At 43.5% G+C, this 27,475-nt stretch overlaps 1 protein-coding gene across 1 annotated transcript in view; it reads right to left on the bottom strand.

Moving 5' to 3' along the window:
- Dock3 (dedicator of cytokinesis 3) overlaps positions 1 to 21,126 on the bottom strand; it is a 186,155-nt gene extending 165,029 nt beyond the window's left edge. Inside the window, exon 1 of the mRNA XM_042665982.1 lies at positions 21,087 to 21,126. Within this exon, the coding sequence (XP_042521916.1) occupies positions 21,087 to 21,123 (37 nt within the window). The 5' untranslated portion in view covers positions 21,124 to 21,126. The remainder of the gene's footprint in view (positions 1 to 21,086) is intronic.
- Positions 21,127 to 27,475: the final 6,349 nt, after the last annotated feature.

Below are 27,475 nucleotides of genomic sequence, written 5' to 3'. Positions count from 1 at the left end.
AGGGGGGATCTGAAACAAACTCACCAAGATATGTGGGCTCTAAAGAGCACACACTATGATAGAAATAGACTACAAAGTGTAGTGGTGGGTGGTCCGGCTCTCTGTAAATAGGAAACCAATATAACATCAAGAAATAGCCCTATGTGACTGTGCCAAGTGACACAGATTACATGGTTCTCGTAGCATCTTCTCCCACTACAGAACTCAATGTTTGAAAAGCCCCCCACCCTCTGAGCTTTTCAAAGATATGTTCAGTCTAGACTCATCCTGCTCAAAATTATGTCCAAACAGTGCTTCCCACACACCCCCGAAACACCATCAGAAAAAAAAGGAATCGCTGTGCTCCATATTTTCACTGCACAGCTGGCCAAACAGACCAAGAGCTTCAGGAGACAGTAAACACCCGCCCAGTTCAGTCTAAACACCACCCAAATTAGACAGGCAAGAAGAGCCCAGAATGGCAGAATAGTCATTCACCTCACCTCCAAGTATACATCCAAAAGCCTTCCTTAAGAAAACAAGAACTTGACCACCATTCCCTTAACGGACCCAATAAGAGACAGAAGGGGAAAACTGTATATGGCCCTAACCAGTTTTGACTCCTAGACTTTCACAAGAGACATTCGAAACAGACTACACCAGCTGCACAAATGAGAACAGGTGGACTCTAATGTAACATTATCCGATCTGAGTTAGCAGGCAAGGAGGAATTTTTAACCAGCTTTTTATCTACTCTCTTTTTCATTTCTCTTACTTTTCTATACTTAAAGATACATTAATGGGGCTGGGAAGGTGGCTCAGTGGTAGAGCGCTTGCCTTGCATGCATGAGGCCCTGGGTTTGATTCCTCAGCACCACATAAACAAAAAGGAAAAAGCCGGAAGTGGCATTGTGGCTCAAGTGGTAGAGCGCTAGTCTTGAGCTGAAGAGCTGAGGGACAGCGCCCAGGCCCAGAGTTCAGGCCCCATGACTGGACCAAAAAAAAAAAAGATACATTAATTTTTTTCTCATTCCTCGCAACCCCCTTTTTTGTGTGTGATAGGGTCTATGTGTCTCAGGCCCCACCTGGAACTTACTCAAATAGCTCAAGCGGTCCGTGACCTCACAATCCTCTGACCTCCTTCTCCCAAGTACTAAGATCATAGGTATGTGCTGCCATGCCCTACTTTTCCCTCTAATTAGATTTTATCTTGCAAAAGACTGGCCTCTTCTTTCTAATTTTCTCTTATGTTTTTAATCTTCCTTTATTCTCTTTTCCTTTTCTTTTTTACTTCCACTAGTTCTGTCTTTTACGTTTGTAAAAGTATTTTGTATTGTTTCATAAGTATAATGTGCATTGTTTCATCAATTTCTATGAGGACTATAGGACTGAGCTACACAGCAAGTTGAAAATCAACCTTGGCTGATTCACAGTAGTGAAAAACTATCCCAAAAAGGCTTACAAAATAGTTAATTTGTAATGAATGAAACTGGGCAGCAGTGGCTCACTCCTGTAATCCTAGCGACTCAGGAGGCTGAGATCTGAGGATCACAGTTCAGCCAGCCCGGGCAGGAAAAGTCCATGAGACTCATCTCCAATTAAATACCAGAAAGCCAGAAGTGGTGCTGTGGCTCAAGTGGTAGAGCACTTGCTGTGAGCTGAAGAGTTCAGGGATATCACCCAGGCCCAGAGTCCAAGCCCCATGTGTGACAAAATGAAATGAATGGCTGTATAAATATTTTGAGAAGAGAATTCATCCAGGGGGCACTTTTCTCATAGACATGTAAGGAAGTGTTCCCTCCTGTTCAGCCATGGAGGCATTCATACATAGGATGCTACAGATGTGGTTCAAGGGAAAATGTTTGACATCCTTAATCAAGGAAATATAAATCTGAACTACACTAAGATTGCATCTTAAGTTCATCTTAACAATGGCTATCAGGGCTGGGAAGGTAGGTCAGTGGTAGAGTGGCTTGCCTAGCTTGCATGAGGCCCTGGGTTCCATTCCTCAGCACCACATAAACAGAAAAAAACAGAAGTGGCTCTGTGGCTCAAGCCTTAAACTGAAGACCTGAGGGACAGTGACCAGACGCAGAGTTCAAGCCCCAAGACTGACAATAAAAAAATAAAAAAAAAAAGCCGGGTGCTGGTGGCTCACGCCTGTCATCCTAGCTACTCAGGAGGCTGAGATCTGAGGATCACAGTTCAAAGCCAGCATGGGGAGGAAAGTCCGGGAAACTCTTATCTCCCATAAACCACTCAGAAAATGGGAAGTGGCATTGTGGCCCAAGTGGTAGAGAGCTTGCATTGAGCTGAAGAGCTGAGGGACAGCACCCAAGGCCCCAAGTTCAAGCTCCATAACCAACCAAAAAGAAAAAGAAAGAAAGAAAAAAAAAAGGCTATCAAGAAAAAAAAGTGTTGGTGTGGATCTAAAGGAAAGGGAAATTTTACATTGTCAGATTGTAAATTCATTACACTATGTAAATAAATACAGAAGTTCCTCAGAGAACTGAAAATAGAACTACCATAATTATGCCATGATTAATGAGTTTATTCCTGGAGGAATCCAAGTCAGTAAAGTCAGTACATAACAGAGATACAATGCACACCCATGTTTACTGACGCACTATTCACTCAAATATAGTAATTCAGTGCAATTCTGGGGTGAATATCTATGCAGCATAAAGAATAGTTATGCTGTTTCCCATAAAACACAAACAGGACATTAATACAAGAAGATGAAAAAAATGTGAGATGTAATTTAGAGGAAATGTTTAGATTAAGAACCAAAAAAAAAAGCAATTATGCTAAAATGTAAACAAAACCCTCAAAAAATTCAAGTGCAAAAAGTCAACTCAAAAGGTTGGTACAAATCATGGCACACAGTATTAACCTGATGTTTACTTAGCTAGAAAATTATCATCATGCAGTAACATAATTACAGAGAATTCTTTCTGCTTAGAAATGCAAAAACCAGCTGGGTGCTGGTGGCTCACGCCTGTAATCCTAGCTACTCAGGAGGCTGAGATCTAAGGATCACGGTTCAAAGCCAGACCAGGCAAGAAAGTCCATGGGGCTCTTATCTCCAATAAACCACTCAGAAAACCAGAAGTAGTGCTGTGGCTCACGTGGTACAGTGCTAGCCTTAAGCTGAAGAGCTGAGGGACAGCGCCCAGGCCCAGAGTTCAAGCCCCACGACCAACCAAAAAAAAAAAAAAAGGCAAAATCTATGACCCAGAAACAGTAGCAATCATACACTGAGATCTGAAATTTGACAGTTTAAGATTATGGATGTTAAATCATAAACCTGAAGAAGTAATACAATCCGGGCTCATGAGGCACAACAGATAAGCTGAAAACAAGTAATAAAAATAAAGTGATATTTTATTTAAAGCAGAAAAAACAACTGTAATTTTCTATTGTGATTTAAAAAGTCCCTTACTGTAACTGACTATAAAAAAAAAATCAACATTCAAAATGCGAGATGCCAAAATGGAAATTTAATCTTTACTTGTGAAGGAAAATGCATAAAGCCTCTAAATCACTTGCCTTTTTCCCTTAATAACCTAACCTCATACTTCTGGCACAGAAACTTGCCTCAGAATTTGATGAACACTGAGACCATTTGTAAGAAACATGTAGGTAAGTTCTTCAAGGCCATGAAAACCAAACATCAATCTAAAAAAGACTAAAAGTCAGGTATTAAATTCCTGGGTAAAACATTCAAAAAACCAGGGCTTCAAAGTCCTTTATAGAGAAAACCTCTTCAGATCTTACAATCTACTAACATTAGAAAGAAGTCTTCCAGAATTCATGATGGAAATTCATAATGAATTAATAGATTTGTTAGGTTGAGAATATTATAACCATACTCCTGCTCCAACATATAGCTGGGCTATGAAGTTTACAAACTTAAATTCCAAAAAGCATCTAAACAAAACTACAGTTAGGAGGAGTATGTCAGAAAGATGTGGCACAGGAGTTTCCAGGGTTCACCTCGTCAAAACCATCAAGTCAAAGCTGGGCGCCCCATGGCTCATGCCTGTAATCCTAGCTACTCAGTAGTCTGAGCTGTAAGGATCGTAGTTCAAAGCCAGCCTGGGCAGGAAAGCCCATGAGACTCTTATCTCCAATAAACCTCCCCAAAACCAGAAGTGCACTGTGGCTCAAAGTGGTAGAGCACTGGCCTTGAGCTGAAGAGCTCAAGGACAGCGCCCAGGCCCAGAGTTCAAGCCCCACAACCGACTGGAAAAAAAAAAAAAAAAAAAACCTAGTTGAACAACTATTCTGAACACAAAAGTATCTTTACATGAGCTAAAGAATATCCAGACAAGAAATTATAGTACCTAAATGCAATGCAGAATATGACAAGACAAACTGAAGAGTATAGGAAGAATAGCTGCACATCACTAACATCATTTATCTTCCAAATGCATGCAGCAAAAGAGAAACCTTTCTTACAGAGGAAGGAAGTGAAATGATCAACATGAAACAGTCACCAGATTAGCTAGTCTGGTTTTGGTTGTTTTATTCTTGTTTGTGGGTTTTTTTGTTTTGTTTTTGTGCCAGTCCTGGGAGTTGAACTCAGGGTCTGGGTGCTGTCCCTTAGCTTTTTCTGCTCAAGGCTATCACGCTACCCACTTGAACCACAGCTCCACTTCTGGCTTTCTGGTACTTAACTGGATTTCCTGCCCTGCCTGGCTTTGAACCACAATCCTCAGATTTTCATCTCTTAAATCGCAAAAATTATAAGCATAAGCCACTGACATTCAGCTATAAGATGTTTTGAATAGGGTTGGGAAGGTGGCTCAGTGGTAGAGTGCTTGCCTTGCATGCATGAGGCCCTGGGTTCGATTCCTCAGCACCACGTAAACATAAAAAGCCAGAGTGGCACTATGGCTCAAGTGGTAGAGCACTAGCCTTGAGCTGAAGAGCTGAGAGACAGCGCCCAGGCCCAGAGTTCAAGTTCCATGACTGTCAAAAAAAAAAAAAAAAGATGTTTTGAATAAATATCAACATAGGGAAAAAAAACTGCATTAAATACACAAAAAAAAAAAAGAGTCAAAGGCCAACTACATGCTGCCTAGGAGAGACTCAGTTTAGATTTGAAAGATACATGTAACTTGGTATATGAACATAGTGAACAGATGGGTAAAGCTATTCCGTTGAAATGGAAATGGAAAGAGAGCAGGGATAGTTAAATTTACATCAGACAAAACAGACTTTAGTCAAAACTCACAGAAGACAAAAATACATACTGAAAAAGGGGTGAATTCATCAAGATTGTAACATAGCAAATGCTTGTATCCAACATCAAAGCATCTTGATACTTAGGGAAAATATCAATGATCTAAAGGAAGAAACATGGTAATACAATAACAGTACAGGACCTCAATGCACCATTACCAATAATGGATATTCCATCCTGACAGAAAATCAAGAGAGAAACATTGGACAATAACAATACTATAGACCAAAGTGACTGAGCATACATACACAAACCATCCAAAAAGCAAGTACACATTCTTCACAAACTCTTAAAACAAAATTCAGTACACAAAAAACATATGGTGTAAAGTGAAAGCAGTTTGGTGTTCTTTTGTTTTAATGGAACTGGAATGTAACCTCAGGGCCTCAGACTTACTAGGCAAATGTTCTATCAACTGAGACACATTTCCTAGCAATGATTGTTTTTGTTTTTTTTGTTTTCTTTTGTTTTGTTTTGTTTTTCATCAGTTGTGGGGCATGAACTCTGGGCCTGGGCACTAGCCCTTGTTTTAGTTATTTTTAAGACAAGGTCTTGTGTTTTCCTCAGACCAGGATCTTGCTGACTATGCCTTCCTCATAACTGGGACAATAGCATACATCATCATGTTCAACTTATAGTTTGAGATGAGGCCTCAACTAACTTTTTGTCCAGGTTGGGCTCAAACTGCAATCCTCCTGATCTCTGGCTGCCTCCCTGGTAGCTGGGACTACAGGCATGAACTTCCCAGAATTCATAATGAAAAACATGGCAATACTACTGAACGCAAGCTAGAGTTAATGCAATCCTTATAAAAATTTCAATGTCATTTTTCACAAAAATAGAAAATCAATCATAAAATACATACGAAAGCAAAAAATACTTTTTTGTTTGTTTTGCAAATTCTGGGGCTTGAACTCAGGGCCTGGACACTGTCCCTGAGCTTCTTTTTGTTCAAGGATAGCACTCGACCACTTGAGTCACAACACCACTTCTGGCTTTTTCTGTTTATGTGGTGCTGAAGAATTAAACCCAGGGCTTTATGCATGCTAGGCAAGCACTCTAACACTAAACCAGAAGGTTGAGATCTGAGCCTCACAGTTCAAAGCCAGCCAAAGAAAGCCCGTGAAACTTCAAGACCATGACATGGCAAGTAGACAACAAAAGAAAAAACAGAAGATTGGACGTCATCGAAACATATAATTATTACACATCTAGACTCTTCCAAGAAACTAAAAAGATAACCAATGGACTGGAAAAAAGTTTTTTTTATTTTATTTTATTTGGGTCTGGTCGTGGGGGCCTGAACTCTGAGCCCGGGTGCTGTCCCTCAGCTCTTCGGCTCAAGGCTAGCGCTCTACCACTTGAGCCACAGCGCCACTTCCGGCTTTTGTTTTTTTTTGCTTATGGGTGCTGAGGAATCGAACCCAGAGGCTCAAGGATGCAAGGCAAGCACTTTACCACTGAGCCACCTTCCCAGCCCTGGAAAAAAATTTAAATTACCTGATAGGAGATTAATATCCAGGAAAGATTAAGTACTCCTATAAATCAACAAAAAAATGAAGAAATTGAAAAATGGGCTAAGGATATGAACAAACATTTGCCCAAGTAAGATACACTAAAGTGAAGCATACCTCAAGTGGTAGAGAACCAACCTGAAATGAAAAAGCTAAGTGACAACACACCATAAGTTCAAGCACTGACATCAAAACAAAATTTAAAGAAAAAAAGAGCAGGCTGGGAATGTGGCTTAGTAGAAAAATGCTTGCCTAGGATATCACACAAACAGAAAAAGCCAGAAGTGCAGGGCGCTGGTGGCTCACGCCTGTAATCCTAGCTACTCAGGAGGCTGAGATCTGAGGATCTCGGTTCAAAGCCAGCCCGGGCAGGAGAAACCGTGAGACTCCTATCTCCAATAAACCACCAGAAAACAGGAAGTGGCGCTGTAGCTCAAGTGGTAGAGCGCTCGCCTTGAGCTGAAGAGCTGAGGGACAGCGCCCAGGCCCAGAGTTCAAGCCCCACGACTGATAAAAAATAAAAAAATAAGAAAAAGCCAGAAGGGGCTGGGAAGGTGGCTCAGTGGTAGAGCACTTGCCTTGCATGCTCGAGGCCCTGGGTTCAATTCCTCAGCACCACATAAGAAAAAAGCCGGAAGTGGTGCTGTGGCTCAAGAGGTAGAGTGCTAGCCTTGAGCTGAAGAGCTGAGGGACAGCACCCAGGCCCAGAGTTCAGGCCCCACGACCGGACCCCAAAAAAAAAAAAAGAAAAGAAAAAGCCAGAAGTGGAGCTGTGGCTCAAGCGGTAAAGACTAGCCTTGAACAAAAGAAGAAAAGAAGCTCAGGGACAGTGCCCAGGCCCTGAGTTCAAGCCTCAGGACTGGCCAAAAGAAAGAAAAAGAAAAGAAAAAAAGAACAAATATACTACTGGCAAATAAGCATATAAAATATTATCTATATCACTAATTAGTGAAATAAAACTCAAAATTATAATGACAATAATGATGATTTCACACTAAAATACTTGTTAGCAAAATAGTAGAAGAAATTAAGCATAGATTAGGATAAAGAGAAAAAGGGGGGCTGGGAATGGGGCTCAGTGGTAGAGTGCCTGCCAAACATGCATGAAGCCCTGGGTTCAATTCCTTCGTACCACATAAACAGAAAATGCCGGAAGTAGTGCTGTGGTTCATGTGATAGAGCATTAGCCTTGAGCACAGAAAGGCTCAGGGACAGAGCCTAGGACCAGCCAAAAACAGAGAGAGAGAGAGAGAGAAAGGGAACTCTCATATACAGCTGATGGAAAAGTAAAATGATGCATCTGTCATGGAAAACAGAAGATTTTTTCAAAAAGTTAAACATGGGGGGTAGGGGGGGAGGCTGGGAAGGGATGTGAAGGGTAAACAAAGGAGGAGGCTGCAATGCTTGATAAGAAATGTAAGCATTATCCTACCCGTGTAATTGTAACCCCTCTGTACAGTATGTTCACACAAAAAATAAAATAAAATAAAATGAAAAAAAAAAGTTAAACATGGAATTACCATACGACTTCAGTAACTCTGATCCTAAGTATATTCCCAAGGGAAGTGAAAATTGGAATTCACCTGTGCATACCAATGATCACGGCAGCTTTATTCACAGTGGCTCAAAGATGGAAACAACCCAAGTGTGCATCACAGATGAATGGATAAATTAATATTACTTATACACATACAACAGATTATTATTTAATCACAAAAGGAATGAAATTCTGATATTCTACTACATGTAGATGAAACTTGAAAAATCTCATGTTAAATGAAATAACTACTCGAAAAAGGACAAACTTTGAATCTGCTTATGTGAAGTATATAGAAAAATCAAATTCAAAGTAGAGGCAGGGCGCTGGTAGCTCACGCCTGTAATCCTAGCTACTCAGGAAGCTGACATCTGAGGATGGCGGTTCAAAGCCAGCCCAGACAGGAAAGACCGTGAGACTCCTATCTCCAATAAACTACGAGAAAACCGGAAGTGGCGCTGTGGCTCAAGTGGTAGAGCGCTCATTTCGAGCTGAAGAGCTGAGGGACAGCGCCCAAGCCCAGAGTTCAAGCCTCATGACTGACCAAAAAAAAATTTCAAAATAGAATAGCATGCAATTACTAGGGGCTAGAGAGAGAGAGAGGAAAGGAGAAATGGGCAGTTATTGTTTAATGAGTAAAGTGCAATGCTCCCTATTCACCACTAGGATGAAAATTCTAGAAATAAAAGTAACAGTTATAAACATTTTGAATTCACTTGACATCACTGAACTAAGCACATAAAATGCACAAACTACAAATGCACACGCATGCACTCTCTCTCTCTATATATATATATATATGTGGAAATATATCTATATCTGTATCTATATATAGATACACACAACCACACAAAACCAAAAAATATAACTAAAGTTATAGCTAAGGGGTAGAGCACTTCACTAGCAAGCAAGAGGTACTGGGTTCAATTCCCAGAATGGGATGAATTGTATTAAAAAATTAAATAAGAAAGAGTAAGGTGTAAAGTAACCAATTAAAACAAATCACTACTCTATATAAATACAGAAATGTGATACGGTCTCTGTTCTTCTCTTGCTGCTGTTTTATGCAGGTCCTGGGGTTTGTACTCAAGGTCTGCACAAGGTCCCTTAGCTTTTTTTGTTCAATGGCAGCACTCTACCACTTAAGCCATAGGTCCATTTCCAGCTTTTTGGTGGTTAATTGGAAATAAGTTTCAGAGACTTTTCTGCCCATGTTGGCTTTGAACCATGATCCTCAGATTTCGGCTTCCTGAATATCTAGGAATACAGACACGAGCTATCAATACCCAACTGAGTTTCTGAAAAACAAATAAACAAAAATGACTGTTGCCAGGTGCACACCTATAGTTCTAGTATTCAAAAGACCACAGCAGGAGGTTTTCAGGGTTGTTACTAGAAAAATAATAAATAAGTAAATGAGTGTTTTGTGGGACAACTATGATATAATTACCTACCATCATATACAACACCTACTATTTCAATTTGTTTAAATATTGAACTTTCTTCTTTTCCAAAAGTTTCTTCTGAGAATGCCTGCCTAATACATTTGATGTCTTGAGTTCAAACCCAGTACTGGCCTTAAAAAAAAAAAAAAAAAAAAGGTTCCTTCCATTTGTTTTTATTGTTGTTTTATTTTCTTGTCAATCATGGGTCCTGAATTCTGGGCCTGGATGCTGTCCCTCAGCTCTTCAGCTCAAGGTGAGCACTCTACCACATGAGCCACAGTACCACTTCTGGTTTTCTGGTGGTTCATTGGAGATAAGAGTCTCATGGAACGCTGGGCGCTGGTGGCTCATGCCTGTAATCCTAGCTACTCAGGAGGCTGATCTGAGGATCACGGTTCAAAGCCAGCTCGGGCAGGAAAGACTGTGAGACTCCGATCTCCAATAAACCACCAGAAAACCGGAAGTAGTGCTGTAGTTCAAGTGGTAGAGCGCTCGCCTTGAGCTGAAGAGCTGAGGGACAGCGCCCAGGCCCAGAGTTCAAGCCCCACGACCGACCAAAAAAAAAAAAAAAAAAGAGTCTCATGGACTTTCCTATCAGGGCTGGCATTGAACCATGATCCTAAGATCTCAGCCTCCTGAGTAGCTAGGATGACAGGCATGAGCCACTAGTGCCACCTACAGACACCCAGCTAATTAACCCACCCATTTAATAATGCTCCGAGAAACCCTACATGCCTTTTCCCATTCATATACCAAAAAGCAAAACAAAACCTCTCCTCCTTTGACTTTCCTTATAACAGAAAGTTATAAGCCCTTCCAGCTGTCACACCTACATGTACTCAACTCAGGAAGGGCAACTGATTGACTCATGTAGTTGTAATCCCTCTATAACTGCATCACCTCTATAATAATAAACTAATAAAAATTTAAAAAATTTAAAAAGAAGGACAACTGCCTTGGTGCACACACCAAATTTTTATCTGGCACTTCTACAGGGTAAAGATAGGCATGGTCTATAGGGTCCCACCTTGACCATGAGTAAAAGTATCACTATTAAGTCTATTACAAAGGAAATGAATTGAAAGAAAACATAAAGAGGGAGAGAAGTGGGAAGAAAGGAAAGGGGAAAAATACAAACGGAAGGGAAAAGAGCCACTTTAGTTTTCCATTTGATTACTCAGTTAAGTAATTGACCAAGTTCAATTCAGGTCTAACTTGAAAATATAGGCTAGAGAAAAAAAGCACACAGCAATGGGTGGCTGATAAATTGGAAAAGGATGATATTCCAAGTAGTTACAGAGAAAAAGAAATGTACATAGAAAAACAAAACTACCACTTCAAGTCAGTGGTAGTGAGTCAGAGTCCTACATATCTGCCCCCCACACCCACAATTCCCTAGGAGCATCACAGCCAGATGAGAAAACAAGGGAATTACTAATTAGAATTATTTCCCTATTGGAGCCGGGCGCCGGTGGCTCATGCCTGTAATCCCAGCTATTCAGGAGGCTGAGATCTGAGGATCGTGGAGATCTGAGGATCGTGGTTCAAAGCCAGCCCAGGCAGGAAAGTCCATGAAACTCTTATTTCCAATAAACCACCAGAAAACCGGAAGTGGCGCGATAGCTCAGGTGGTAGAGCAGGGACAGCACTCAGGCCCAGAGTTCAAGGTTCACGACTGACCAAAAAAAAAAAATTATTTCCCTATGCTTGAGGCCCTGTGTTTGATTCCTCAGCACCATATAAGCAGAAAAAGTCGGAAGTGGTGGTGTGGCTCAAATGGTAGAGCACTAGCCTTGAGCTGAAGAGCTGAGGGACAGAGCCCAGGCCCAGAGTTCAGGCCCCACGAACAACAGGAAAAAAAAAGAAAGAAAGAATTATTTCCCTATGGACTTCAGTGAGGAAAAAATAAGTATCACTGTATTAACATCAGATCACTTATTTATATTAGTAATGCCAACACATAAGAAAGTTCAGAAAAATGACTGAGGCAGAAGATGTGGAATCAATTGAGCCCCTTTTCTTTTGTAATGCTTCAGGATGTATTTTTCTCAGTGGTCGGTCATGGGGCTTGAACTATCGGCCTGGGCACTGTCCCTGAGTTCTTCAGCTCAAGGTGAGTACTCTACCACTTGAGCCACAGTGCCGCTTCCATGCAATTCTTGAATATGCAAATTTGTGGAGGAAATATGTAATGTCCAATGCTGACAAAAATACAGAAAACAAGCATTCTCACTGTTAAGAGTAAATTAGACTCAGCCAGAAAACCACTCAAACATCCAGGTAGGAAGAGCAAAGGAAAGGTTTATTGGCAGAAAGGGGACCTGCAAGACCCCTTCTCACAAGGTGAGAGGAAGTCAGAAGTGCAGGCTATCAGCTCAGGTGACCTGTTATAACCTCCGGGATTTGGGGGATCCCATTGCCTTATATGGTCATAGCCATCCCAATGGGGTGCTCTCTCAGGGAAAGGGGGAAGGAGCTGATCATTTGCTGCCTTTAATGCATGGGCCTAGTATTGCCTAGGGAAAGAGCATGTTAAGCCAACAGGGAGGAGGCTTGTAGGCTAACATTCACACTCCTGAAGGACAACTTGCCAAAAGCCATCTCATACAACCAACTGCTCAAAAATAGGAAGTCAGCAGATGAGGCTGAAAACTCAAATTTGAATCATAACACTAAAGCTAGACACAGAGTAAAGACTTAATGAAAGCTAGCTAGTCCAACTAGTCATAACTCTGGAGTATTAAACCACATTATCTCTAAGAGCCCTTAGAACGCTGAAATTTCATAAATTAGAAAAGGGCTATGATCCAAGCTATTTATATGTAAACAAAGAACATAATTAATTTATAACAATGTACAAGAAGACATTAATTGTATTCACTAATAAAAATAATGTTCTAATTCATTTATCTAACAAGCCAGTGGGCTACTTCAAAAAGTAGTGAGAGTTACTATGCCTAGATATATATATGGGAAAAGGTCAAATTCACATCTGTTGGAAGTATACAACTAAATCTTTAAACTTCTGTGCTTATCAGGCTTTAATTTTTCTTTCAGTGTTGGTTCTCACTCATCAGTGAGAACTCCTGATTGTTTTTGAAGGGAAAGAGAGACACAGATGGAATCAAGAGGTTGAGAATTTATCCCACTGTAGATAAACAGAAAAGCAGGAAGCTTCTGAATGACATTTCCCAACATAGTCATTATTTTTACCAAAGTGTCCTAATGTGTGACATTAACAAACCAAATGCAAGTATTGGGGCCACAGGTAAAATAATATGGTGATGCATTTTATGAATTTTAAAAATTAAAAAAGCTTCCAGATCCTCCTGTATATGCAAAATGTTTACAAAATTTTACTTCTACATACAAAAGTTGTCAAGAGGGGGTATGTAAGAGACTTGAGAGCATAATCATAATCATAAACATGTTTATTCATAAAAAAAAGCATAATTTGGAAATTAAACCCTAAAACAACATACTCACTGGTGCTCATATATGGGGAATAATTTCTGATCATTCTTATAATCAAGTATTAAGACACAAAAATTCAATAGAAAGATTCAAAATGCAAACTATGAGAAATTAAAATTCAGGGCTGGGATGTGATAAAGTGATGGTCTAGCACACTTAAGGTTTGATCACCAGCACTGTAAAAATTAAATTTGGCACCAAGGTAACAAAAGGTTAGGAATATAAAGGTACTTTCAGTTTCAATGACCATCCTTTTCAAACCACCATGCATCAGACCATACCCTTTTGAATGTGTCTAAAAAGCTCAAAAGGAAATGGTACAACGTTTATAACTTGTTGTAATGACTCTAAAACATATTCTTACACTGAAAGGCAAAGTGATCGCTCAACCTAAAGTCCAAGTATATGGTTCACAAATACGTGGTTCCAAAGAGACTACAAAACTGCAAAGGAAAGCTCAGGGATAGCACCAAGGCCCTGACAGGGGAAGGAAGGAAGGTAGGAAGGAAGGAAGGGAGGGAGGGAGGGAGGGAGGAGGGATGGAAGGGAGGGAGAGAGGGAGGGAGGGAGGGAAGGAGGAAGGAGGGAGGGCAGCAAATACTAAGGACACATATAGCTCAAGTACTTAATTCATTTTTCCCATAATGCTATCCAAATTCTGCTAAAGACAAGCCAGATGCCTTGCAATAAACCTACATTTTTTTCACTTTATTATTAAATTAAACACATTCACATTTAACCTGCTTTGGAGGAGGCATACTTTTAAAAATTAAGGGCAGGAAAAACACTAGACAGATCACATAATGATTTAAAGACCAATAACAAATGGAACTGACTGAGAACTCCGCCTTATCAACTGCTCTGGGAAATGTATGCATGAGATTCTGAAATTTTCACCTTTGAAATTTGCTTTTTTTTTAATTGTGTGATTTCACTTAGTCAAAAATACATGTAATAAACTCATGAATAATGAAGACTTGCTGTGTTGTTTTGTCTTTTTTTGGCAGTACTGGGATTTGAACTCAGGTCTTTATACTTGGCTAGGCAAATGCTCTCTACCACTGAGCTATCTTCCCAGCCCCCTCAGGCCTTTTAGAATGAGTTTTTCCAGATAGGATCTCATGGTTTTTGCCCTAGCCATCCTCAGACCATGATCCTCCTGCTACCTACATTTCCCATACAACTGCCATTACAGGATTGTGCCAACCTTGCCAGGCCCATGAATATTGCTACCAGTTAAATTTTCAATTAACATGTGAAACTAGACATGGTAGCTGACATATACTTGTATTCCCAGGTACTCAAGAGGCTAGGATGGGATTATTGCTTGAGCCCAGCCTGAGTTCAAGACCAGCCTGAGTTCAAGACCAGCCTGAGTAACATATACAGACCACATCTGCGGGAGGGGGAGTGTTGACAATTACTTTTCTTTTCTTTTTTTTTTGGGTCTGGTCGTGGAACCTGAACTCTGGGCCTGGGCATTGCCCCTCAGCTCTTCAGCTCAGGGCTAGCGTTCTACCAATAGAGCCACAGTGCCACTTCCGGCTTTTTTCTTTTTGCTTATGTGGTGCTGAGGAATCAAACCCAGGGTCTCATGCATGCAAGGCAAGCGCTCTACCACTGAGCCACCTTCCCAGCCCATCTATACTCATTACCCATGTAAATCATAACATTTAGAAGGAGAAATATCCAGCCATCTTAGTAAATGTCCAATATGGAAATAAAATTCCTTAAATATGTCTATCTGGTTTAAACCAAAAACCTAGATAGTAGGCATCAACTTTCAAGCCAGACATACAATACTGACAAATACCATTTAGAGGCAACATAGCATCATATAACAAACTATGTCTTGGGAAGATGGCTCAGTGGTAAAATGCTTGCCTTGCATGCATGAAGCCCCTGGGTTCGATTCCTCAGCACCACATAAGCAGAAAAAGCCAGAAGTGGAGCTGTGGCTCAAGTGGTAGAGTGCTAGCCTTGAGCTGAAGAGCTGAGGGACAGCACCCAGGCCCAGAGTTCAAGCCCCACGACTGACAATAAATAAATAAGTAAATAAAAAATCTATGTCTTAGAATCATTATTCCCTGGATTCAAGTTTCAACTAGGCACTTACTAGGTTAGTACCTTAGATCATTCCCTCTACTTCTGGTGTAATGTTCAAGTAGAATTCTGAATATGCTCAATCCCTATAAACACGAGACCCACGATCATAAAAGATCTAGTACATTCTTGGTTTTTAGAACAAAATAAAGTCCTGGGCCTATCATCTCTTCTCAACCACAAGTGAATGTCTTTACCTCAAAGAGAATTGCTCACCCTCTAACAGTGAGTTATAGTGTGTTTACAAAGGATTTATTCAAATTTTTGAACACTAGTTCTTTCAGATCTGGTTCTATGAATCTATCTTTTCCTCACCTTTAGACTCTTCAACATTGCAAGATTTTTACAAGACTTAGGCTTTATTTTTTTTTTATGTTTATACACTGTCAGAGGAAAACCAAACAAAAGGAAAATGAGTGGAAGTAAAGAAATAAACTATATCTTACTATTTAAATTGGAAAAAATAAATATAACATAAAACTAAAATGTAAGGTATTCTGAAGAGAAAACAGGAAAATTTTTCCTGGTCTACTAATTTGAGAAAAGAAAAGGAACAATAAAAATAAGAATTTTAAGAAATAGTAGTAGAGCGCTCACCTTGAGCTGAAGAGCACAGAGACAGCACCCAAGCCCAGAGTTCAAGCCCCACGACAAAAAAAAAAAAAAAAAAATATATATATATATATATATATATATATATATATATGGAGAAATAGCGGTAACTGGTGCTGGTGGTTCACGCCTGTCATCCTACCTACTCAGGAGGCTGAGATCTGAAGATCACAGTTCAAAGTCTGCCTGGGCAGGAAAGTTCATGAGACTCTGATCTCCAACAAACCACCAGAAAACCAGAAGTGGTGCTGTGGCTCAAAGTAGTACAGCACTAGCCTTAGCAAAAACACACAGGGACAGCACGCAGGCCTTGAGTTTAAGCCCCATAACTGACCACACACACACACACACACACACACACACACACACACCCCACACACACACACACACACACACACAAAGTGGTTCATAATTCTAGCTACTCAGGAGTAGGGTAAAGGTTCAAAGCAAGCCTGAGAAAAAACTGGGTACTCTATCTCCAGTTAGATCAGCAAAGGAGTCAGGCCAGGCTGGAAGAAGCAAAACATCAGCCATGAGCAAGCAAGCTGAGTGGGAACACAAGGTCCTGAGTTCAAACTCTAGTACCAGCAAAAAGAAGAAAAAGAGGAAGAGAAACTGGAGGAGCATAGTGGTTCATGCCTGTAATCCCAGTAAATTGGGAGGTGGAAATTGAGAGGATCAAAGCTCAAGATCAGCCTGGGCAAAAAGTATGCAAGACCCAATCTCAACAAACAAACTGGGCATGGTGGTTATGTGCTATGGTCCCAGAGATAAGGGAGGCATATGAAGGAGGACTTCAGTCTAAAATAGGCTTCAAGCAAAACCCAATCTGGGGGCTGGGAAGGTGGCTCAGTGGTAGAGTGCTTGCTTTGCATGCCTGAGACCCTGGGTTCGATTCCTCAGCACCACATAAGCAAAAAGAAAAAAGCTAGTAGTGGTGCTGTGGCTCAAGTGGTAGAGCGCTAGTCTTGAGCTGAAAAGCTGAGGGACAGCGCCCAGGCCCAGAGTTCAGGCCCCACGACCGGACCCCAAAAAAAAAAAAAAAAAAAAAACAATCTGAAAACTAACTGAAACAATAAAGGTTGGGGGTGTAGTACAGTGCTTGCATAACAGGTACAAGGCTCTGAGAGCAAACCTTAATGATGAATAATAATAACTGTACTGAAGCATTAAAATATCTGCATCATGGCAGCAGTGGAAAAATCAAGATGGGTTTTCTGAAGCAGTTTCCACATTGAAGAAGTCAAAGTAAAGCATATACACACAAATTTTTGCTGCTTATCTATTCTAGGAATTTAATGGTTTTGTATTTGTTGTGGCTAGTTACTGCTATTGATGTTAAGAGTTATTGTTTTGGTTTTCAGTTTCTAAGGTAGTTTTGGAACAATCAGTGTAAAGGAAAACAGGAGTTTCATAAAAATAACTATTTTTCTCATCAGAGCAGGAAGCTTCTTGGAAAGGTTAAAAAAAAAATAGGATGCAGAACTTTCCAAGCAATCATGGCAACAGAATGCGAAGTAGAAATTGTTTAACAGAGAAAGAGGCATGAAGAGCAAAAACCTGGACTAATGGGCTCAGTCAACTACTGCTCCTCACAGAAAGAGAACAGTACAGTGTAACACAAAACATAGCCCACTGCCAAGAGAAAACATTAAGAGGAATAGACAATTCTTAAATGACAAGAAAGAACTAGCAACCTCTGAGGTCCATTTTTTTCATCTGTAGAATACAAATATAACATTAGGGCTCTATAGAAGGTAACAGAAGTGAGGGACTCCAACATATTAGCCCATCACTGATCCTCAGGGAAAAAAAAAAAAAATTCAATGGCTCTCCCTACCTCCTAAAGTCAATTTTACAGAATATTACAATGAAAGGGAGGGAAGCTCAGTATCACCTAAAATGAATAAACCAAATGATTTTGAGAAAGCTGAGATCTGAGAATCAAGGTTTGAAGTCAGCCCAGGCAGAAAATTCCCTGTGAGGCTCTTATCTCCAATGAAACACTCAAAAACAGGGAGTGGCACTGTGGCTCAAAGTAGTAGAGCTCTAGCCTTGAGCAAAAAGAGCTCAGAGACAACACACCCAAGCCCAGAGTTCAAGCCCCACAACCGACAAAAGTACAGCCTGGAGGCATGGTTCAAGTGGTAGAGTGCCAGACAATGAGCAAAAACAAGTATCAGGGAGTTCAAGTCCTGAACTCAAACCAAAAAAATAAAATAAAAGACAGCAAGATATTATCACGTCAAAAACCAAGTACAGTGAAATAGCTTCAGTGGAAACGCCTTGCAATGCTACAACAGGGACTCCTTCCCTTACCAACATCAGAACAAAAAGAAGGTCCTCCGCACATTTCTTCAAATTGCTGGAAAGTATGCACCTAATCTCCCCTCCCCCCCTCCCCCGCCCCCCCCCCCCCCCCCCCCCCCCCCCCCCCGTGGAATTTCAGGTTAGCAAGCTCAAAAAGAAATGTGTGTTCCACCCCTTGTACGACTAATATATGCTAATTAAAAAAAAAAAAAAGCTTCACACACACACAAAAAAAAATCTGTGCTCCAAATTAGTCATAAAAATCAAAACTGATCTCAAAACATTTTCTCACAGGAACGATGATAACAGTTAAATTTTCAAGCTAGCCCTCACAGCAATTAAACAACTAAATACCTACCATTCTTAACTGATTTTTTTTTTTCTCAATCTAAGTACAATCTAGAAGCAACTTTATAGATTGATCTGAATTTTATGAAAAAGCCTACGGCAATAGTGCTCAATTGCCTATGGGGGGAAAAAAAAAGAAAAAGAAAAATATGTGTCCTGAGATTCAAACAATTTACACAAAAACTTTTAAACTATAACTGAGGAAGGAACAGTCAATGACAGCTGTGAATTGCCTTAACAGAAAAACACACAACTGCAGTAAGAGTAATTATCAATGAGGGAACAGATGAGACAGTATGAAAGGAAATGTACTCATTACCCGACACATGCAAATGTAACCCCTCTATACATCACCTCTATACTAACAATAAATTCTTTAAAAAAAAAAAAAAAAAAAAGAGTAACTCTCAGAATTCAGAATAACTGACTCGCTTAACAAGCTTTATCTAAGTCCTATCCTGTGCCCCTCCAACAGGAAATTGTTCTGAAGCTAAGCACACAGCCCTAGGAATACTTCCATCCAGCCCTAATGAATCACACACCAAATCCTAGTGCTTTGGGACTCACGTATACCTACATCTATTGCCTCACATCACCTCCATCTCAGAATTAACACACCTAGTTTGTTCTTAATACTCTCAGTACTGTGAGGGAAAGAAGAAATTCACATTTATGAAGTACTTGCTGTGCTCTCCCTTGATTTTTACAACTGTGCAAGATAGGAAAGCATCATCCCCAATTTACACATTAAGAAAACGATGCTAAGTAATTTGCCCACAGCACCTGTAAAGAGAAGCCATCCCTCTGAACTCTAATCACTACCTACAGGAGTTGCTCCCCAGCCTCAAGGAAAGAAGTGAATTAGGTACACCACTGGACAGCTGACCACTTTCCCATCCATCACTTGTAATTCTAGTTCAGCAGTTCTGACAGCAAGTCATGGAGAACATAACCCATGGACTAATCATTTGATATTATTAATTTGGTATTCAAGGAATGCTCTTTAAAAAAAAAAAAAAAAAGAGGGGGAGGATAATAATGTCCCTAGAGGTGAATCTGAGCTGTTGACATCATTTCCAAACTCCTTTTCAGAGACTCTTAAGACTCTTCATTTTTCACTTGCCATCTCAGTGTGGCTAATTTTAATTTCAAAAAGGTACCTTGCAAAACAAGGTTTTTCTCCTAGCATAGAAGACCTCTCTGCATGTCCTTGAATTTCAATAAATTCAATTTTACCCAATAATCTGCATAACTTCCAAAACAATTGTTAACACTGCAGTAAAAAAAAAAAAAAGTTCTATCATAATGAACTGTGAACTAAATCTTGACTCAACTGTAGCAAAAATGGCAACAAAATCTATGTTTAGACAGATTCTCTACCTAAAATTTTCCATTACAAGCTTGGAAAGGAAAAAGAGAAAACCTATAGACTCAACATTTTAAATGTTTCTTAATTGAACATGATGATAGGTAATTATCAATAACGCAGTCGAGCCAAAAATCTATCATGTAATTGCCACGAAATACTAATATGGTAAAACACTCCCTTTAAATTTAGAGAAAAACAGGATTAAAAGAATGATCTAGCTTCTGGAGTTTCCATTCACCCCCAAGAGAAGATTCCAAGAGGGATAAGGCTCTCACACGAAAACAAGGTTGTTTTGTTTCTGTTTCTTGAAAACAAAACAAAAACACAACCACGTCTACCAGACACTCCAAGCCCTGACAACCCCGTGCAGCAATGCTTCCCATCCTAAGGTGTGTTTCAAATACGGAAGGTGAAACAAAAATCAAAACGGATCCAACCATCTGCGCCCCGATGTCTGCAAAAATTTTGAACTGGGGGGAGGGGGGGGATGGTGGGGTAAAAAAAAAAAAAAAGAAATGATGTCAACGGTTTGGTTTTGGGTGTTTGGGTTGGTGGTGGTGGTTGTTTTTCTGGTAAGATTCCGGGAGACAGATCAAACAGCTTAACCTCGGGAGCTCCATCAACTCAGATGCAGGAACTTCTCTTTTTTTTTTTTTCCTTTTCTTTAATCTAATCGATGCTAGAAATTGCAAATGCTCAAGGTTTCGCTATATATATAGTTATTTATTTTTTTGGATCAACTGTCTCTCCCCCTCCCCCGCCCCCCCTTCCCCAGCAACGCATCACCACCCGCACCAGAAAAATCTCTCCAGCAACTACCAGGGAGATGGGGGGGGGGGGGGAACCTTACCCTTCTTTCCCCCCCCCCCCATCTTCTCCCTTCTCCCGCGCCCGCGGGGCCCCGCACCTGCCGAGGCCGCGGCCACCAGCGCCCCCTACCGCCTGCCCAGCCCCGAGGGACCCGCCGCCCACCCGCCCGCGCCCCGCCGCCCCGCACCCGCCCCGCGCTCCGCCTGCGGGCAGGAGACCGGAGACACCACCGCAGCAGCCCCGAACGAGGCGGAGCCTCCATGGAGCACACACACACACACACACACCCCGAGGGCGCCCCCGCCCACCCCGAGCCCCGACCAGGCCCCGCACCGACCTACGCCGTACTTCTCCTCCTCGGTGCGGGTCCACATGGCCGGGCCGGGCGCGGCCCCGCGGGCGCGGAGGCCGGGAGACAGCGCGGCGGAGCCGGCCGCGGGCCCGGCGGCGGCGGCGGCGGCCCGCGAGGCGCGGCGAGGCCGGTCAGGCGGCGCGGGGCCGCGGGCGGCGCATCCCCCGCAGGCCGCCCGGGACGCCACGGCCGCGTCCGCGCCCCGCACGGCTCTCTCCGGAGAGGACGCCGGCGACCTTCGGGGGTTTCTGTGCTTGTCGTCGGAATCCTTTTTTTTTTTTTTTTTTTTATTTTTCCCCCCTTGGCGACGTTGCACGATGGTTCGCCACTTGTCTCTGGCCGCTGCGTTCCTTGCGGGGGTTTCCCCGCGCCGCCGCCGCCGCCGCCGCCGCCGCCGCGCCTCGGCTCGCCTCAGCGGGCTCGCGGGACGCCCGCGCATGCGCGGCTCTCCAGCGCGCGCGGCGGCGGCGTGGGGAGGGGGGCGGGGGAGGAGCGCGGAGCTCGCCAGGCCCGGGCTCGCGGGACGCCCGCGCATGCGCGGTTCTCCGGCGCGCGCGCGCGCGCGCGCGGCGGCAGAGGGGAATCAGGAGGAATGGAGGGAAGAAGAGCTGGGAGCTCGCTTGGCCCGGGCTCGCGAGCCCGCGCGCCGCAGCCCCGCGCCCGTGTGCGCGCGCCCCCGGCGGAGGGAAACCTGCGGCAGACGACGAGACTGACTGCCCCGGAGGCTGAGAAGGACCGGACGGAGAACCGCGGGCTCAAGGCGAGACAGGGGTCGTCCCCGCCACCGCCTCCCTCCCGCCCCCCAACCCAGGACCCTGCACCTCTCTGTCCGCCTCCAGGGCCTCAGAGGCGGGAGATCCGGAAGAGGAGGGCGGTGGCGGGGATGCAGGGGGTTGAGGAGGGGGGGACGCCGTTTATACACCCGACCCGGTGTCACCCGCGTCACAGCCGCATCCTCTGAAAGGAAGCATGCACACACGTGCACACGCACCCCTGTGCAAACACACACCACGCACACGCACCCTTGGAGCCGCCAGGGCGTGGTGATCTGGAGGGAATTAAGTGGAGTCCCCCGACTCCTTGCACACACACACACACACCCGGGGCCTTGTCCTGCTGACCTGACCACCTGCGCAGACCCCCGCGCACCTGCTGTTCCAGCCGCGCTTTCCACGATGATGGGACTCTAGAGACTAGAGTTTCCCTACGGGGTGCAGCCTCTCCTGCTCCCAGGCCTCCGCCTCCCAGTCACCCTAAGTGCTGATCCTGTCCCCCCCAAAACCCACGTCCTTCCTCTCTGCTCTAAGAATGAATTGGCTCCGGTGAACACCCCCTTGGCTAAGCCCAGGAACTGCCAGCCTCCTTCTTGCCTACATCAGGACCCCCATGGTGTCCCCAGACAGATCCCTCTCTCTCTGTTACCAACCCCAGATGTCATCCCTCGCTCTCATTTTGGGGCACCCATTCCCACCCCCACCCCCCCGTTCATCAAAGCCCAGCTCAGCACCTCACCTTCAAGACATCTGCCCTAATCCCACTGTCAGCATACGGAATCCTTCCCTCTTTTGCTTAGGATTCCCACTTTGTTCATTTGTGCTTTATTTCCCTGTAGGACTGTCAGCTTATGAGCTTGTAGGCAAGCTTCAGACTAAAGCGATCTTTCTGGACTTCTCAGCATCCACCCCAGCATCTGGTGTGTGACTGTTGAACCAGGATGAGTACTAGCGTATCTTGTTAGGGACACACACACATATCAATCTTAGCTGTGAGTTCAAGGCCAGCCTAGGCTACATAGAAACACCCAGTCTGACTCACAAATGGTTTCTTGATACTCCTCAGATCATCCTGGGGCTTGAATTCAGGACCCAGGTACTATCCCTGAGCTGCTTCTGCTCAAGGATATCACTCTAGCATTTGAGCCACAGCACACTGAGAAATCAAACCCAGGGCTTCTATGCATGCTAGGTGAGCACTCCATCACTAAGCCACCCTCCCAGCCCCTCAGATCTTAATTACTCTTTCAAGGTGTTCTTTGTGGTTGGTGACCCCTCCCATGCCTGACTGCTCACCTAAATGATGACCACCACCTCCTGCCCTATAGACTCCTCTTCCCCACTCCTGCGGAGAATATATCTGTCCTGTGAATGATTGTTTCTGGATAGGCAGATACAGTTGTCTGGGGAGGGTGGGTGGTTAAAGGAGTTGAGAATAGAATAAGAGACGTTCTTATTTACAGAGGTAATTGTTCCAGGAAGATAGACCCCTGGCCATCATGGCAGTGGAGTACCTCATAGGATGAAGATCTCTGCAGGGAGTTCTGACCAGCCAGGGAGACAAACACCATAGATCTTTTGAAAGATCATAAAGCTCTTCCTTCATCCTCTCATTCCATACCCACATCTGATATACATGAAGACCATCATAGAGCCTAAGGGCCACATTTCCCAAAGTTTACTTTCACGTCCAGTTTGAACCCATCTTCGGCAACAGCTTCCCAGACAGAGGAAGTCCAATGGATGACCACATACTCTGGGGTGAGGTGGTCTTTAATCCAGCCAATGAAAGGAAAAGGGCACCAGGTGAGAAACAAGGGCAGTGCATACATCCTAGCCTCTCAGACTCTTGCTGTCTGTACTCCATTTAGTTGTTAAAGTGAAGTAGAAGGACATAAGATAGCACACTGGCCTTGGGCAAGACCTGTCCTGCTGTCTTCTTTTTTTTTCTTTTTTCTTTTTTTTGTTGGCCATAGGGCTTGAACTCTGGGCCTGGGTACTATCCCTCAGCTCTTCAGCTCAAGGTAAGCGTTCTGCCACTTGAGCCACAGTGCCACTTCCAGTTCTGGTGGTTTATTGAAGATAAGAGTCTCACCAGACTTTTCCTGCCCAGGTTTGCTTTGAACCACAATCCTCAGATCTCAGCCTCCTGAGTAGCTAGGATGACAGGTGTGAGCCACCAGCACCCGGCTTCTTTATCTTTTTTTTTTTTTTTTTTGGGTCCGGTCATGGGGCCTGAACTCTGGGCCTGGGCGCTGTCCCTCAGCTCTTCAGCTCAAGGCTAGTGCTCTACCACTTGAGCCACAGCGCCACTTCTGGCTTTTTTCTTTTTGCTTATGTGGTGCTGAGGAATCGAACCCAGGGTCTCAGGCATGCAAGGCAAGCACTCTATCACTGAGCCACCTTCCCAGCCCCCCGGCTTCTTTAAGTAGTTATACAAAGGGATTTCAATTCAACATGCCAGTCTGTGAGTAACAAGTATCTTGATCGATGTCAACCTTTCCAACGCTCTTCCTCCATCTCTGCCAACCTCACCTACCCCTTCAAGTGACCTGATCACCCACTTTTCTTCATGTGCTTGTCATGACCCTGATCCTTCTTGGGATATCCAAGAAGCCACTGCAAGATGGTTGCCCTGACCTATCCCGCTCAACGGAGTCTCTTGTCCAGGAACACCAACCTTATTAGCGGCCTTGTCAATTCTTTCCTTTTTCCTCTTCTCTGCATCTGACTTCAAAGGAAAATTGTATCCTCTCTGGGTCTTTTTGATGTCAGTGCAATTCATTTCTGAGCTTGTCACCTACAAAAAAAAAAAAACTGCTCTCCCAGAATTCTCCAGGGTCTTCTCAACTCCAGACATGAGCATCTATCTATTCCCTGGCTCTCAGGACTCTTGGTAAACGATGTCTCTCAGCCTGCATCCTCTCCTCCCTTGAAATTGACAGATCATCCTCATCATCCCAACTGTTTTTTTTGGAGCCACTCACCCTAGCTAACCTTAGTTAGAGGGGATTTTTCTCTCCCATCAAGGCTTTTCCTGGTTAGCCCTTACTCCTTCTACCTGCCTCTGGGAGATCAAGTGTGTGTGTCTGCCTTATATACAAACAGTTGTTTATTTCCTTCTTCAGTAGCAAGATCATTTTGTTTTACTCCACACAGAGACTAATAAAATACCTGCCATTTGGGCTGGGAAGGTGGCTCAGTGGTAGAGCGCTTGCCTTGCATGCCTGAGGCCCTGGGTTCAATTCCTCAGCACCACATAAGCAGAAAGAAAAAAGCCGGAAGTGTGCTGTGGCTCAAGTGGTAGAGCGCTAGCCTTGAGCTGAAGAGCTGAGGGACAGCGCCCAGGACCAGAGTTCAGGCCCCACGACCGGACCCAAAAAAAAAAAAAAAAAACCTGCCATTTAAGCTGGGAGCTGGTGGCTCACACCTATAATCCTAGCTACACAGGAGGCTGAGATCTGAGGATCCAGGTTCAGAGCCAGTCGGGACAGGAAAGTCTGTGAGACTCTTATCTTCAATAAACCACCAGAAGACTGGAAGTGGCATCCCATGACTCAAAGCCTGGAGCAAAAGAGCTCCAGGATGGCACCCAGCCCCAGGTTCAAGCCCTGTGACACACACAAACACACACACACACAAAATACCTGATATTTGACACGAATTTAACATATACCCTGGTGAATGATCCACTTATCTGTTTACTGGAACCATCATCAAATAGGCTAGAATGCAAAACTGGGGTATTTAGCACAGCAGCTCACAAATCTCCAAGTTCAGAGACTTCATTAATTAGAATAAAGTTCCTTGATATGAATACATTGGTTTTAATTAAAATTGTATTGAAGTCAGGTGCTGGTAGCTTACAGCTACTGAGAAAGCTGAGGGTCATGTCTGTGAGACTCTTCTCTCCAATTAACCACCAAAAAGCCAGAAGTAGAACTATGGCTCAGATGGTAGAGTGCCAGTCTTGAGCAATAAACCCAGGCTTTGGGTTCAAGCCTCAGTACCAACACACACACACGAAAATTCATTGAGACATCTTATTGAGTAGCTGTATAAAAGATAAACATGTGGAGCAATTTATTTAAGAAACAAAAAAGGCCAGGCACTGGTGGCTCACGCCTGTAATTCTAGCTACTTAGGAGGCTGAGATCTGAGGATTGTGGCTCAAAAATCTGAGTATTGCAGTTCAAAGCCAGCTACAGCAGGAAAGTCTGTGAGATTCTTATCTCCAATAAACTACTAGAAAACAGGAAGCAGTGATGTGGCTCAACTGGTAGAGCACTTGCCTTGAGCGGAGGGACAGCGCTCAGGCCCAGAGTTCAAGCCCCAAGACTGACAAAAAAAAAAAAAGAAACAAAGAAGACAACAGACAGTTTAAAATTGTCACATCACTGTTACTTTTTAGTAGACTGCATTACCATGTATGATAAATTGCAACTTGAGAAGTGATGAAGATATCCAGTATTTCCTATAGAAATTCTTTCAGAGGAGTGGCTACTAAAAGTAGCAGAGAATCAAACAGGTTTTGTAAATAATGTATAAGAAATACAGAGAGGGGCTGGGACAGTGGCTCAGAGGTAGAGTGCTTGCCTCTCAGGCATGAGGCCCTGGGTTCAATTCCTCAGCACCACATAAACAGAAAAGGCCAGAAGTGGCACTGTGGCTCAAGTGGTAGAGCGCTAGCCTTGAGCTGAAGAGCTGAGGGACAGCACCCAGGCCTAGAGTTCAAGCCCCACGACCAAACTCCCCCCCCACCAAAAAAAAAAGGGAAAGAAAGAAATACAGACAGTTGAGCATCGAGGGCTCACACCTGTAGTCCTAACCACTCAGGAGGCTGAGATCTGAGGATCGCGGTTCAAAGCCAGCCCAGGCAGGAAAGTCTGTGAGACTCTGATCTCCAATAAACCACTAGAAAACTGGAAGTGATGCTGTGGCTCAAGCGGTAGAGCACTCGCCTTGAGCTGAAGAGCTGAGGGATAGTACCCAGACCCAGAGTTCAAGCCCCAGGACTACCAAAAAAAAAAACCAAAACCAAAAACACCCAAAAACTTGAGGAGTTTCCCTTCCTCTTCATCTCTTCTTGTTTTCTGAAGCCTGGAGGATCAGATGGCAGCGTTGAAGGAGCCAGCCGGGCTGATGACTCAGCTCATAAAACAATGTGTGGCCACAGAGATGATGTTTATCCACGGAGCATTCTGGAGACTCTCGCTACTGAAGTTGGTAGTGAATTGGCAGTGGGTGAGTAGCAAGCAATGCTCATTCTCCAAAGAGTTTCTGGGCAGCAACACCGAAATGGCACTTGCTTCCCTGTCCTAGCGATCAATCCAATGGTAGAGCGCTCACCTTGAGCTGAAGAGCTGAGGGACAGCGCCCAGGCCCAGAGTTCAAGCCCTATGACCACCCCCCCCTCAAAAAAAAAAAGAAACAACAATGAAAGAAAACTTCACAGAAAGGCCTTTGATAGAGAGATGGATACAAGTAAAGGTACCCATAGCACTTAATACTCTGCCTCCACTGAATGCTGGTGTCTCGACCCAGTGATTCTAGATACTTAGAAGGCAGAGATCTGAGAATCATGGTTAAAAGCTAGCCAGA

Source organism: Dipodomys spectabilis, unplaced genomic scaffold (genome assembly GCF_019054845.1).
Source record: "Dipodomys spectabilis isolate Male_0828 unplaced genomic scaffold, ASM1905484v1 ptg000360l, whole genome shotgun sequence".
Classification (NCBI taxonomy): Eukaryota; Metazoa; Chordata; class Mammalia; order Rodentia; family Heteromyidae; genus Dipodomys; species Dipodomys spectabilis.
This window is presented reverse-complemented; position numbering and strand designations above follow the sequence as displayed.